The sequence below is a fragment of the Rhinolophus ferrumequinum genome, chromosome 13 (genome assembly GCF_004115265.2).
Source record: "Rhinolophus ferrumequinum isolate MPI-CBG mRhiFer1 chromosome 13, mRhiFer1_v1.p, whole genome shotgun sequence".
NCBI classification, from domain to species: Eukaryota; Metazoa; Chordata; class Mammalia; order Chiroptera; family Rhinolophidae; genus Rhinolophus; species Rhinolophus ferrumequinum.
This window is the reverse complement of record NC_046296.1, coordinates 44900371-44915728: the sequence shown is the minus strand read 5'-3', so window position 1 is coordinate 44915728 and position 15358 is coordinate 44900371. Positions and strand designations below refer to the sequence as shown.

At 38.8% G+C, this 15358-nt stretch overlaps 1 protein-coding gene across 13 annotated transcripts in view; it reads left to right on the top strand.

The window, feature by feature from the left end:
• Window positions 1-15358, top strand: part of ARHGEF33 (Rho guanine nucleotide exchange factor 33) — a 102749-nt gene that overhangs the window by 57267 nt on the left and 30124 nt on the right. For 3 of the 13 annotated variants that reach the window (XM_033124523.1, XM_033124513.1, XM_033124512.1), the window contains one exon: window positions 6084-7633. The exons of 1 other annotated variant lie outside the window; for it this stretch is intronic. In XM_033124523.1, coding sequence (XP_032980414.1) covers window positions 6084-6213 — 130 coding nt within the window. In that variant the 3' untranslated portion in view covers window positions 6214-7633. Of the gene's footprint in view, window positions 1-1055; window positions 6038-6076; window positions 7634-15358 lie in introns of those variants that run through there. 9 more of the 13 variants (XM_033124517.1, XM_033124518.1, XM_033124519.1 and 6 more) reach the window with 9 other exon arrangements.

Below are 15358 nucleotides of genomic sequence, written 5' to 3'. Positions count from 1 at the left end.
CCTCCTACTTAGTTTGCTTGGTAGAGGAGATTCTTGCAGTAAGTCTTTATATTTTAGTGGATGGAAAAATTAAACAAACACACTGTTGCTGCCTTCAGAGAGTTGCTGATAAGTGAGGAAGCACAGGGAAACCACTTCCTCCTTGAGGACAGAGGCTCCTGGCTGATTTAGATAACGATCTTGATGGAAGAATTGGGGGCAGGCTTTGAGGGAGGACTTTTTTTGGATGGTTTGTCTAATTCTTCTCACATTGGGAGGGTGATACTGAGATTAGTGAGTCTCTGATTGTTGGACGGGGAAAGAGGAAGGAACGGCAACATGACTACAATCACACATAGCCCTATTCTATGAAGTCCCTTTCAGTTTTGCTAAGGTAGCCCCCTGCATGCATAACTATTGCTAGATCCCCTTTATTTAGGGTGAGGAGGTAAGAATTTTATCTCTCTCTCTAGGATTGCAGACTTAGACCTTTCCTGGCCCAGTGCCTACCTCTGTCAAGTTTGGCAGGGGTGGAGAGACCTTGAAGCAGACAACTTTCTAGTCTGACCTTGAAACTTAGGTTCCTAAAATCCTTCTAAGGACTCCAAATTCCTAAGGGTACTGCTTGAGCCTTTTTTTTTTTTAAACCACAGTATTCCCCCCAAAACAGCCACGTTTTGCTCACTGCTATTTATAATGACTGGGTACTGTCTGGTGGAGAGCAATGAGCCATGGATCCACCACTGGTTTCTTTACAAATTCCCACTTTTCAGAGAGAAGTAAGAGAATGCTCTGCCAGTTACCTGAGGCAGAGAGAGTAGACTTGTCCTCTCTGTATCCAGGGGATAGAACTAGGAGCAATGGGAAAGAGGAAGAACTTTCTAAAAATGCAGCTGTTGGAAACTGGATTTTTGGCTGCCTCATGAGGGAGTGAGTTTTCTTTAGTAGAAGCTGCATGACCCTGGCAGGGATGCTATGACGGGGACTCCACACTGGGTGAGAGATGGCCCCAGATAATTACTTGAGTCCTTTCTCGTGCTGAGATTTGCTTTATCTGTGGTTTGATTTTGTTGTAGATCAATCTGAGTAATCACAGCTTCCTAACATCTGAAACAAGAAATTAATGTGGCCTCGGGACCTATAATTTTAAAGACTTACCGTGTGGAAGATCAGATTTTATCATTCTATAGCCCCGCACAGCCCTTGGTACAATGCTGAGGACATGCTGTGTGGACTCTCCCAATTCATGTTGGTTACTTGCTTCCAGTCCTCTTGCAGCTTTTTGGGATTCTTCTTAGAGGGCCAAATGGATCCCCTTAGTCCTCTTCTCCTTTCTCAGAGCTCAGTCCCTCCTGTATCAATCATGTTATTTAAAATGTGAAGTGTTATGTGGATGGCCACACAGATGGCTGCTCCCTCTGCAGGCTTTTCTGGCCATTTGCACCTGGTGTGGGACTGTGAGCACCATCAGGTGATGCTTGCTTATCGCTTTGTGTCCAGGGTACCACGCGGGGCACTTTGGGGACTTGGCATAGGATCATGAAGCAGCTTGAGTAACTTTTCCTGAGAATTTTCCTCGAAAAACCATGGAAAGTGTTCTCTTTTATGCTAAGGTAGAGAGAAAGGGCAGGGAGGCCCCAGCATAGCACACACAAGTCAGCGGCTCTTAACTCAGGTGAGAACACACTTTCTTCTCATTAATTAGGCATTCTTTCTTACATGCACATACTTTGTGAGACATAGTCCCAGCTGTTATGTAGGGGCCATTACAGAGGACTCTGAAGTCAGGCATGTGGACAGGTACAGGGAGGAACCAGAAAGATGTTCAGCTCATTTTCCTTCCATGTTGTTGGGAGCTCAGACTGGCAGCAAGCCCTGTGACTTTAAAAGTGGTTAATCCTGGGTCCTGGGACCATGCCCGAACCTGGCCTCAGAGGTCCAAAATGGACCCTGTGTCACATCTGGGGCTCACTGCCTGCCTACCCCACAGCCCTCTGGAGGCTCATTACTGTCTACACTGACACACTTTTTGTATCCATAGGGGCTTGTTTGGCTGGCGGCCCCACACACCCAGAATGCTGCTTCGGGATGAAGCTAGGCATGGAGCCAGATGCAGCAGAAAACCTGAGAAAGGGTTCTCTTCCCTCTGAGGCTGGGAGGGCCGAATGCTCATACCCACAAGGAGTCAAAAGAGAGAGTCAAGTTGACATCATTAAAAAAAAAAGAAAAAAAATCCTGAAAAAATGCCTTAGATATTTGGGGAAAAGGATGATGTTCTGATTGTTTCTATCTCAGGCACATTTGTCCTGGCTAGATACCAGGTCAAGTGTCTCTGAAAGCTGCCCAGAATTGATCAGAATAAAGACTACATATCTTAAAGTTTGAAAATGTTAAGTGACTTTAACATTTTTAAATGAGGATTCCTAGAAGCCAGAAACAGACGTAATGGGATGCTGGACTGAATCCTTATCCCCTTGCCTTTGAGCAGGACGGAAGGCAAATTGCATTCTAGAAGGATCTATATGGAGGCTGTCAAAGACTTAAAAGTAGACTATCCTAAAATCCGAGGCAAATGCTACTTCATCTTTATATATGAATCTTACTCTTAGCTTAATAAGTATTCTTGGTTGGGAGTGTGACATAGGGGAAGAGGAATATGTAAGACAGTTTAGGGGTGGGGAATGTAAATCCTCCCTTTTTATCCTCAAATTTGGGGGGAGTGGAAGATAAGGCATACGGCTTCTGAATGATGAATTCTGCTTCCTCATCCATTCTCTTCCTCTTCAGCACTTTGTAATTTACCTGCTGCAGGAGTGTCTCCTTCCCTCCACCAGTCACATCAAAATGGCTCTATTTTCTTCATCACACACAGAGAGAGCACTTCGACAGGGCCCTATATCATTGAATGTCAATGAATCCTCTTCTTTTGGTGTCTTATCAGCTGTTTTCCCATATGCCCAGCCTTGGCTATGGAACAGACCATGTAATTGAAAGTAGGCCTACTAAAGAATCAATTGATGATTTTATCCTCACCTTCTTCTTTACGTTTGAAAGCCTATCTCAAGTCCTTCCCCCATTCTTATTCACTTTGGGCTCCTCTCTCGTTTCCCATTTCATTTCCAAATACAACTTTAAAATTGAAGGAGATGGTTGAAGGGATAACATTTTAGATTACTCAGTCCTAATTACAAATATTTCTCAATAGGTCATTTGAAATCAATCACTAAGCTAAGGGTCTTTGGTGTACTAGGTTCTGTCTAGCACAAAAGAAGTAAATGAAATAGTTCTAGCCCCTTAGGAGCTTATAGTTCAAATATAAGGGTAACCTAGCTGCAAGGTAGAACATAGTCAGCACCCAACAGATATATATAGCAAATGAATGCTCCCTGGTCACCCTGTAGTTTACTAGGGCCAACTGATTTGGCCAACAGGATGACTGTTCCCCTGTTCCCTTACTTCTCCAGGCACATGTTTCCTAACGCATTCAAGGTAGACAGTCTTTCCAATCAGAAAACCAGCCCTTCTTAGGTCAGATGGTTCTGTAGCACTGGATTCCACTCCTCCTCCCTTCCCCAGCTCCGAACAAACTTTCAAGGCTTATTTGTAGCAAAACTATACTTGTGTGACCTACCCAAATTGTTTTCTTTGTCTCTGTCAATCAATTGGAAGGAAAGTTAGTAACAGGTCTGTTCTCTTTCCATCAAACACTTGGATGACTGTGTGTCAGAATGTACTGGCAGCACTCTACCCTTAACCAGCAAGTATTTGCCTGCCTGTCCCTTTAGGGTCTGCTCAGAGCTGCCCCGCAGTTAGCCACAATGGCCCCGGGAGCTCAAAAACCATTTCTATAGAGAAAGGGAGTAAATAACAGCAAACAATCTGGCCCTTTTTCCTAGATTCTGCAGGTGATTTCCTAGTAACTTAGGTATACATTACTTCAAAGCCTAACAGCCACACCTTTGGAAGAGTCCTAGTGTAGAAGTGGCCATATACTATGTAAGCATTATAAGGAGGTCAGTTAAAATGATCTTTTAAAGGATGAAAAGGAGCTTTTAGTCATGGCTATCATGGATGCTGGATTTTGAAAAGGATTAGCAAGTTAGCCATTAATTAATAGTTCATATCAAACACAAAAATTCATACATCTGGAGACATATAGAAGGTGGTTTATGAGAAGAGCAGTTAAAAAAGAAAAAACTAAGCTAAGTTTGTGGATTTTGAAAACTAGACAGGGCGATTTTGGCATTTGTTTCAGAAATGGGAACGCAACTGGTGAAGATTTCTGTGGTCCTTGGGGCTGGTGGTGACATCAAAGCTTTCCCATTTCCAGGTAAACACTATAAACAGTTGCATGTTGGAACCATCAAAGTATAACATGTTGGGTTTTGGAGCGATCAGATGTAGCTAAGAGGGGAAATGTGAGGTAAAGATGTTAAGTTTTGCCTAATGACTTTCTGATGAGAAACTGCCATGTGGGGGAACAATTCAGAAGAAACACCAGTCAGATTCAAATCTTGCTTCCTACTTCCCACCCTCAAAACTATAGGCATTTCTAGTCTTCTGGATAACAGACCATATGGGGAAAGAATGAAATGGTCAAAAATATGTCTTCCTAACATTTTGGACACAACTGCACTAATCAGGGATGATTTGAATGGGAGGTAGATGGGAGTTCTGAGAGTTGAGGGAAGGCCTGGAGTTTTAGGGTAGGATGTGGAGGCTGTTTCAAGGGAGAGTTCCCGGGGGGCTTCTGCAAAAAAGGAAGAAGACTTTCACCCCACCCAGATATCATCTTACCTGCTGAGTACCCAGATGTACTGGGCTTGAGAGAGAGATTTTCTTCTGTGCACTGGGATGCAGTTAGAAAAGTGCTTCTTGTGGACCAGAGGTAGAAAGCATGCTGGGCAGCTATGGTTTCATCTGTGATACCAAATATCAGGGTGAAAAGTAAAGAAGTCTAGTCAGTCATCAGATTTCTAGACATTAGGATTTTAGTCGTTTCGTGGATCCAGCTTCTTTCCTTGAATAATGTAAAGGGATGTTTGAATTCCGCCCAATTAACTCAGTAAATGATAGAGTCATAATTAAGCTATCTAATAACAATGAGGACCCAGAGCATACCAATGATGGTGAGAGAACGTGTGCTTCTCCTGTGGATAGTGGAAGGATGCCCGACTCTGCCTTCGCATATGGAGAACTTGTTCAGTTGTATAGGAGCTTTGGACAAAGAGAACATGTCTAACACCACTTTCATACATCCTGCATGAGGTCTTTTGATACTCGTTCTTAGTCACTGGGTTAGTTTTACCTATTCTAGCTCAGAGTTTAAGCTAGCCAAAGGGCCCTAGCCTAGTGTATCAGAGGTTATTTCCAGAAAGCCTCCTCCCTCCAGGGACTTCTGACATGAACAAACTGGAGAAGGTGCAGAGCTGGAATGGATTACCCAACTGGCTTAACCAAGATAAAGGAAGAATGCACCCTGGACTGGGGACTCAATTGGACTGATCTGAGTTGTTGACTATTGATTGGGCTTGGTCTCCTTTGTGGTGGTTGAGATTATAGAATCTCCTCAATCTGATTACTGTACTAATTTCTGCATTCTACCAAATGTAGCATATATGTGTGGTTGGCTTCAATAAATCTTTCATTTAAAAATGAAAACAAGCAAAAGCAAGAGTTTGTAATGTAATGCCCAAATTCAGTAAAGGCCCTTGATAACTTTGGTTGAGAACAATGAATTCCATCCATTTTAATTTGAGGGCATTGGTAATTTGTGGAGTAGTTACTTGGTTGAATCAAAAATAGGTATTTCTTGAATTTTCTGAGCTTTCATTCCCCTTTTGCAGTGTTATTACACAATATCTTACACTGACATACACAGTTGTTCCAATTATCCCCATAAAGCATTAGAAAGATATTCTTTTTATGTTAGCTGCAAATCTTAGTTACACAGGTCCTGAGCCATGAAAATCAGGAGAAGTAAAGTTTAGTCCAGATCTAGGAGGTAACTGTTTTACAAATGCAAAACAATTTGGATAGATACAATATTTGAAAACAATTAAAACCAAATCAACCTGTACTTTATCTGTGTGCTGAGATTTTAGGTCCAGTGGATCAGAATACAGGGAAAAAACTAATGAGAACCCCTCAATGGATCCTTCACCCACCAAACAAGATTTCTTCAGAAACCGACTTGCTCTTGCAAATGACCTTGACCAAGGAACAGCTGTGTAAAACATACTTAAAGTTGTATTGTCAAGTGGTAAGATGAGGATAAAAAGCTTGTATATATCTGTGTAGGAAAATCTATCTATCTATCTATATATATTGATGTATAAATCCCGGAGGAAAACTTATACAAATACTTACATATGAAACTAACATACAAACAAGACATTGAAGAGATGAAGATTAGTCTATGGTTGAGAGTTGGCTTTTTGAACCTCAACACCTGGGAAAAGGGAAACGAAGAATTCTCACAGCATAACAGAAAAACACAATAAATTTGGAGGAAAATAAACATTTATAAGAACATAAACTTCCACCTTGCAGTCATTCTCCCAGTATAATATTGAGCACACTCATATTTAACGTGGATATGAATTTTATGCTTCCTAGGCATTTAGCTTAGAATTCATCCCAGTGTTCTTAGGCTAATATACACTATGTTAGGGGCCAGTTCTGTCTTGCCATTTGTCTTCGAGAAACTCCAAGGCAATACCTAGCATCCCTTAAGACAAAGGATCTATTAACAGAATTGTATTTTACATGTTGCAAATCAGAGTTATGGAGATTTTATGCTTAAACCACGAGGTAGAAGGTTCAAAGCTTAAAGACACATTGATCCCCAAACAGGAAGAGAACCTTAAGAGTAGTATTTATTTTGTAATATGGTTATGAAAATCAGTACAGGGAACAGTGATTTCTTTAGAAACTGGGAGGCCAAAGAAATATTTTTCCTTGTGTGGGTTGTGCTGCAGATGGGAACAGTCCACAGTCTATGTTTTATCGCATACTCAGGATTCAGAGATCCACTAGTGATCTTGAGTGTTACGTACACTCATGACCAGATGCACTGGGGACAAAAAGCACTGATTTAGCCACATCCTCTTAGTAAAATATTTTCTTTAGTCTGGAAAGAAGGTGGCAAGAGCATTAATGCTTTAATGGTTCACATATGGTGGTTGCTACAAACACCAGGCCAGAATGAAAACTTAGGGATGGAAGTAGCTTTTTCTGTTTTCCAGAAGTAAGTTGTAAAGAAACAAAATTCTTACAGCTCTGACAGAAGAATCATTGCAATGAGGCTTGCCTGGCTATGGGGTAATAAAATGTGCTCTGTTTCCACATAGATACGTCTAAGATGGTCTATGTCCTTGACATGCCCCAAATATCAGAATCATGACAGAAAAAAAATTAGGTGTAAAGAATTTGTCTCTATTCCCAGGCAGTTATCTATAATAAATTAGGGGCATTTGGTTACTGTTCACTCAAAATCTTGGTACCAAACTGATTTCTTCAGAGACTGTTCCTCTAGTAATGCACTGTTTGAAAAAATAGGGGAAGTTTCATTTCTAAGTGTTACAAGTTTTCTTCTACTTGTCTGATGACTACTTAGGAACTCATTCATTAGCACTTTGAACAATAGTTGGTCTGAACAGTTGATCTGAATAGTTGGTTGAAAATCGTGGATAGCTGCCACGATTTTGAAGTCTCCAGTGTTTAAGTTTAAGCCACGCTTTTCATTTCCCTGAAATTAATGAGCTCTTTTGAAATTAGATTTCTCTCTATTATCCGGCCATAGAAGTTTTCGGGGCAGTGCTTGATGGAGACCTATATATTTTAAGGGAAGAAATAGAAAGTGATGTGTGACTCTAGATGTAAGTTTTAAACATTATAAGAACATAAGGAAGTGATTTAGGCAATGCTGAAAATACTGTTTTGGGACGTTTTCAGACATTCAAACTAGTCAAGAGTTTTGTACATAAACCAAATAACTTGTTTTCCAAAATTTATTGTTGTTTTTGAAGATCTTAGTGCATATTCTTCGATAAGTGATCTAAACTTGTTTCTTATCTATAGAGATTTTTATTCCTTCTTGCCTCATTCCCTTCAGAAATAGTAGCAGTAAATGCTGTTAATTCTCAGCAGGAAAACTGAATGTGTTGTGTTTCTCATATATATAAACCTATTCATCTAATGATAGTGGGATCTACTGTAAAGGACTATGGCTGGATACCATCTGTCTTTCTATTAAATGGGTTGTTTCCACTTAGCACTAGATAGTATTCCCTCTCCTCATTATCACATTTTCCTTTTCAACTGGGGCAAACCCTTTAGCATGCAAACATTTCTCCCATTTTTTTTTAAGCAAAAAAAAAAAATCTTCTCTTGACTGTTCTAGCTATGTCTCAGTTCCCTGTTTGCTTTTATAGTAAAACTTGCAAGAGAAAACTGCTCCAGTTCCTCACCTCCCATTTTTTATTAAACTCCTAGGCCGACACCACTCCCCTGAACTTGCTCGGCAAGGTAGTCAGTGACTTTCACCTTGCTAAACGAGGGGCCCATTCTCAGTCATCTTACTCTCTCTATGAAATAGTATTTGACACGCTGACCACTTCCTACTTCTGAAATAATTTCTTTACTAGACCTCAGGGACAAAATATACTCCTGGTTTTCATCTTTCTTCACTGGCAATTCTTTCTTGGTTTATTTGCTGGTTCCTCCTTTCTTCTTTCTCCCTCTCTTAATATTAGGGTGCCCCAGGGTTCTCTTTGCTTAGATCTCTTTCCCCGCCCCCGTTTGTTGGCTTTAAAATATGATCTTTATGAAAGTGACTCCAAATTTTATATCTTCAGTCCAGAACTCTCTCCTAAACTCCAGACTTATATGTCCAACTGACTCCTCGGCATCTCTCAGATGATAATATATTTACTGAATTTCACCCATCCAAGCTTGCTTCAACCCTATCTTCCCCACCTTAATGGTAACTTTATCCTTCCAAGCCTAGAAACCTTGCAGTCATTCTTGACAATTCTATCAGCAAATTGGCTGTCTTCCAAATGTATCAAGACTCCGAGCTCTTCTCACCACTTCCGCTGCTGTCACACTGGCCAAACTGCCTTCTATTGGGCTACCCTCCTTATTCCCACTCCTAACTCTTAATTATTTTCAACATGGCAGCCAGAGTGGTCCTGTAAAAATGTAGATCAAATCGTGTCATTCCTCTGCTCAAACCCTCTAAGGACTCTTATTTCTCTCAAACAGAAGCCAAAGTCACTACAAATGATCTGGACCCCATTAAACCCTGATGGCATCTCCTGTTCTACCCACATTCATTCCTCTCCACACACGAGTAGCCTTGCTATTCCTCAGATATACTAAATATGTTCTGCCTCTGGGCTTTTGGATTGGCTTTTCCCGGTGGCATAGCATATTCTTTGCCGATTCTTGCATGTCTCATTCCTTCTCCTCCTTCAAGTCTAACTTTGTCACCTTCTCCATGAGGCTGACTCTGACTATCCCATTTAAATTTCCCCTCCCGTCCCCTGCATTCTCACCACCTTGCCCTTGTTCATAGCAGTACAATATGCTAATGTATACTGTACTTATTTATTCTTCTTACCTATTGTCTGTATCTCCTCACTACGTTATTAAGCCCGTGATGATACGAATGTTTGGCTGTTTTGCTCATTGCTATATTCCAAAATCAGAACTGTACCTGGAACAATAAATACTTGTTGAAAGTTAAATAGTCAGATGGGCCTTCATGAAGTACTTATAATTAAGGTCACTCAAAACCAATTTAAGGGACAACAAACCTCAAAGGAAGCTGTAAATAAAAATACCGAGACTTCAGGATGAAACATCAACCTCTTAAAGAAATCTAATAGCAAGCAAACTTTGAAGACATATCCCTCATAACTTTAGTAGTTTATTAAGCAACTAGTCTGTAAAAGGCACTGACTTGGCTTTACACGTATTATAGCAGGTCCTCAAATAACGTTTTGTTCAATGTTGTTTCATTATAACGTTGATGAGATGCTGTAGGAAATTAACACTTGTTTATATCAATTAACCTGTGGTAAAATCAGTTTCATTATATGTCGTTTTGCTTCAAGTTGCACAACCTATCAACGACATTTAGAGAGGACTTACTGTACCTTTAAACCTCACGATAGTCCCAAATAGATCTGTCAACTTTATGTATCGATGAGGAACAGACTCATTATTTAAATAACTTCTCCAAAGTCACACATCTAGTAATAGAACCAGAATGTGAACGCAGATATGTGTGATTTCAAAGCACCTGCTTGTACTCTTGTACCACAATGATTCTTCCTTTTCTTGATGAGTCATGAAGATAGAGAAACTAGCTTCTTAAAATGGGCTGTAGTTTTTTTCTTGCCTCCAATGAGACTCAAAAGTCCTAAAATGTTAGAATGGGCATAAACTGCTTTTTTGGAATCATACTCTGTCAAAGCCCTCCTTGTCTCTGGCTGCCATGTGCATCTATCTGCAAGGAGACAGGCTTAGCTGTGGGCTCTACCCTAGAGACTTCAGCGCCCCAATCTGTAATGAACTCATATGATTAACATAAGCAGAAAAGCAAACTAAAATTCAAGGGAAGTGGCTAAAATTCAAGGGAAGTGAGTGTCAAGAGCAAATTCAAAATCAGGTTTGACTAATATCAATATTAACGTTATTTTCGTATAGCTGTTATTAAATTGCTAACCTAGAATATACTAAAAAATACAGACTTGGACTTCACAATAGCCTACAAATGGAATTTGTACAAACTGATGATTTTGTGTCATTAAATCAGGGGTAAAAAACCACCAGTACATTTTAGCTATACCTGAAAGCAGTCCTCCAAATACCAGGAATCAAATTAGAGTCAGTGGTCTCAAACTAACTGTTAAGTCACCTCACTGCTGCCGGCCTCACTTGCTTCAATTTTTAAGTAGGTTTTGGATCTCTAAGGATGCATCAGTTTTTACATTCTATAGTTCACCATGAATAACCTCGCATTTGCATAATTCTTTACCGTCTGCAAACTGTACCTTTTCATGCCAAGCCTAGAAAGACTTGCTAAATGTCAGACTGCCATGTTCCAGCAGATCTCAGCAAAACTTGCATGCGAAGGAACCGTGATACCATAAAACTTTTTATGGAATACAAATGCCTCAGTCCTCTGAAACTTCATCCAGGTGACACCTGGTCACTAAAGGACTAATCTTCATCCCAAGGGTCCCCCACTCACTATAATGATATAGAAGGAAATACTGAACTTTTATGATATTGTGATACAGAAATAAGCACCTCCAAAGCAAGACCATGATAAACAGCAAACTATTTCTATATTGAAAATATGAGCTAAAATGAAAATCACTAATGACAAAATGTTGCCCTCTAAAATAAATACATGCAAAAATAATACACTTGTGGGCTATGTAAGGCATTTTTCTTTATTATTTTTCAGTTTATCTTAGTAATGCCAGAAAAATAACAGCCATTATTTTCACTTAAAATGCAAACCAAATACTGCTGCACATAAGAGTACAAAGATTACCTACAAACATAGTTAGGTACAAAGGCCATATTAGATGTATAGACCACACTTTGTTTTTACATCAAAGTAAGACTTACAGAGCGAATTTTTTTGACAATTATTTTAGCAAATACTGTGCTACTAAACAAAGGCAAATACACATATATACACACGAACGTGTTTCAACTGAAGTTATACATGTCACTTTGACAAAGGCTTCTTCTCTGATGAGTTTCACCAGATATTTGCACCCCAAAGTCCCCTGCCCTGATCCCGCCCCCAAATGCTGACTTGATCTGAAGAAAAAAATTAGAGATGTTCTTAATTAAAGGCACATTTGGCAGCTACTGAAAGTGGCATGCATCTGGCACAGGTGCACTTTCACTAAATCCACACATTACTTCCATCTGTTATGCATCTTATTTCTTTGAGTGGTAGTTCAGTGTGATCCACCTTTAGCTAACTTGTTTTATAATTTTGCAGCAATTGGCTACTTAATGCACTATTTTCATTAAAGGCAAAAGGGAAATTTACTCACAGTTGACAGAAAATGCACTTTACGGTGTCAAAAATGGAAAATAAGGCATGAAATTTACAAAACAAGTTACAAGTGCTTTTGTTGTTTAGATTTATCATATAGACTTCATGCTTCTTAACTAGAGTTCAGAATATTTTATTGGCTCATGTATAAGGGATTATGAAGTGATTTTCAAAGTCAGTAATGAGATGTTTCAAAAGAAAATTGAAATAAACTAAGTCATCACTTTCCCTTATAATTTTACTGCATAATTCTTTCAGCCAAACTGATATTAACCTTGTGATGTTTATTTTACTGGTAAAGATTAACGTGCAACACAATAGGACCTGCACTTATATAACAGTCAAACAATATAGGTTAAAAAAATAAGTGAACCTACCCATAGCAGCAGAACACCAAGAAATAAATGGTAAAGTCTGTTTCTTTCTAAATCTGGAGGGGAAAAAAAATTTTTTTTCTCAATATGTACAATACTAATAAATTGGGATACCCCTCCCTCCATATGCATTATTTATTTTGCTGAGCCACTTAAAACTGAATTTAAGCTGTCATTAAAAGACAAGTGATGAAATACATGACGAAAGTAAGCTAAACAAGAATTAAGACAAGAGCATGATCCTAGATACCAACTAATTTTTGGTTTATGCAATTTTTGATTTATGAAAAAACCCATTAAAGAATTTAAAACCATAATATAGCTTCCAACTGAAATAGTACTTGTTTACTAGACTGCTGTTGATTGTAATGTATGTGGCATGCTCTTTGCTAAAATCAACTCCCATAAAACATTCTTGAGTTGTTTGAGCACAGTAACCTACAAAACACATAATTTGATACCCAACAATCTTCAATTAAGCCAACTTTTAATATTTGCATATTTCCTCATAATGTGTACTCTTAAAAATACATTGGAAGACTGGAAAGAGTAAATAACCTGTCTTTCAATAAGTTTAGAAACATACTTATCTGTTCCTGCTTTTAAACATGCTTGGATGTGAAAAGGCTTCCTTTCTTTATCAGCCCACCTAAATAATATTTTACTGGAAATATTTTCATTGTGTGATCCAAAGATAATGAAACATCTATGAACATTTCCATTTCTAAAAGAAATGTTCCGTATTTTGGAATCCGGTTCAGAAAAACTCATGCTGCATTGACTATCTTGCAATGTCCCAGATTCAAAAGCAGAATTTTGTGGTGATGCATTTGTCTTCTCAGCCACTTCTTGTCCCTGATTTAAGTATGTTTTAGTTATTACAAAGAATAAATTGTCAGCTAGTTAATGTTCCACATGTGAAGGCAAGGATACAGTTCTCTCACCTCCATTTAAGGACATCCAATTGGAATTTTTTAAATTAGTTACCACTTCAGCAAATATTTTTACCCAGATGTCACACTGCAAAATAAAAATATCCTCTATCCACAATGCATACAAGGCTGATACACAGTGAAGTGGTCTCCTAGAACCACCGGGGTTGAATGGTTCCCTTTGCAGAGAAGTATGATTAGAACTCCAAATCTTGATATTTCCTCTTTAAATGATCGGGCAGGTTGAAAACCCTTATTGAAGGCGAACACACTGGCCAGAAAGATATTGAGTGGGCTCCAATGTGACTTTTCTCAGTTTCTCATTTGGAGTAGGAATGGTGTAATTAAAAAAAGAAGCGATGAGTAAGACACATAAAAGGAAATCCTAGGGACAATGAGGCTGATCAATAAAAAGCCATGGGAGATTCTGGAATGTGTATTATGATTAATTGTAGCAGCACTAGTAAGTCGGCTTAAATACTTACTGAATGAATGGTCTTATGGACACTTTGCATACAAGAGGGGATTTGAAATTAATTTTTTGGGAGACTTAAAAAGCAGACATTTTACAAAAAGAATAATGGCTACCATAACAAGAATGGTACAGATATTCAACTCTAACAAATAAGGATATGCTATGATGGATTGCTCAATGATGGTGCAATCAATATTCTGGTCTTAGAGGACTGTATACTGTACTATTGTGATGTACATTTAATGCTCTAATAAATGTCACAGGAAATTAAAGTATTAGGTTTCCACCATGATACAGCACTTCTAAAAATGTCTCTAATGGCATGGTTAACAGAGCTGCTGAAATGTTGCTTCATTATTCAGAGGACACATGCACATACTGATGAACTGATGACTCTCTAAGGATGGAATACTGCACATCTCACAGACATTATAGTGGAGCTTAATAAAACTTTTTCTCTTCAACAAGCTGCATGCATTTCAGTTACAGTATTTGTTAGACTCAGAAGATCAGTACATAGGCTTAATGAATAATCCATATTATGATATTAATGATGTAGGCGGATGTTCTACTATGAATAGTTCTGATAGAGCAAAGATCTCAAGCAAGGTAGAATGTTTAATATAAACTTTAACAAGCTGTATACATGTTGCCTAGGAAATTAAAAAACGCACAAAGTTCTGCTTAAAAGATACCCATCCTATTCTAACCAAATATTTTCCTACATGCCAAACTGCAACTTTAGATCATTAAGATGAATACATACATCCAGAACTAGAAACCAAGGCGTACCACAATACGTGCTTTTATGCTTAGTGTTGTGTGTGTGTGTGTGTGTGTGTTTCAACTGAAAGAAATAAGAATCAACCATTTTCGCCATATAATAATTTAATATATGCCAGCCAAACAAAGTATTTGTATCTTTATTCAATTAAATTAAAACAGACCTGCCAAGTTTATTATATAACATTCACTATATACACATGATTTAGGCAATGCAAGGTAATTCTAGATGTGCTGATTACTCAGCGATTAGTAAAACAGGAATGGTGTCAGTGATGCCCAGCAAGTACTAAGTGCTCCTCGTCACCGTGGGTGACCGCATTTCCACAGCATGGTTAGAGAGACAGCGACAAGCCAGGACATGGATTACCAGTAAACTTTTGTGGGGGGAGGGGAGAAATGACAATCGCATAGATTAACAGTCTCCTAAATGTAAATCACATACTTGACAGTTAGTTTTAAAAAAGTTCTTCTGTCATGTTAATGACACAAAAATTCTCATTTGAAGGCAACACCACCACGTTTTGTTTGTATAAGGACGGTGGGTAGGGGAATGCTCTTAAAACTGATATAATTATTCTTAAAAAAAAAAAAAGTACCTCTTTGGTGAAGCCTCGGTACCCATTCATTTCATTCAATTCACTGTAATAATCTGTAAACAGGACTGTAGTACAGTGCTGGGCCTTGATTCCAACAAGGTCAGGTACACAGCCTTTCCTCACAG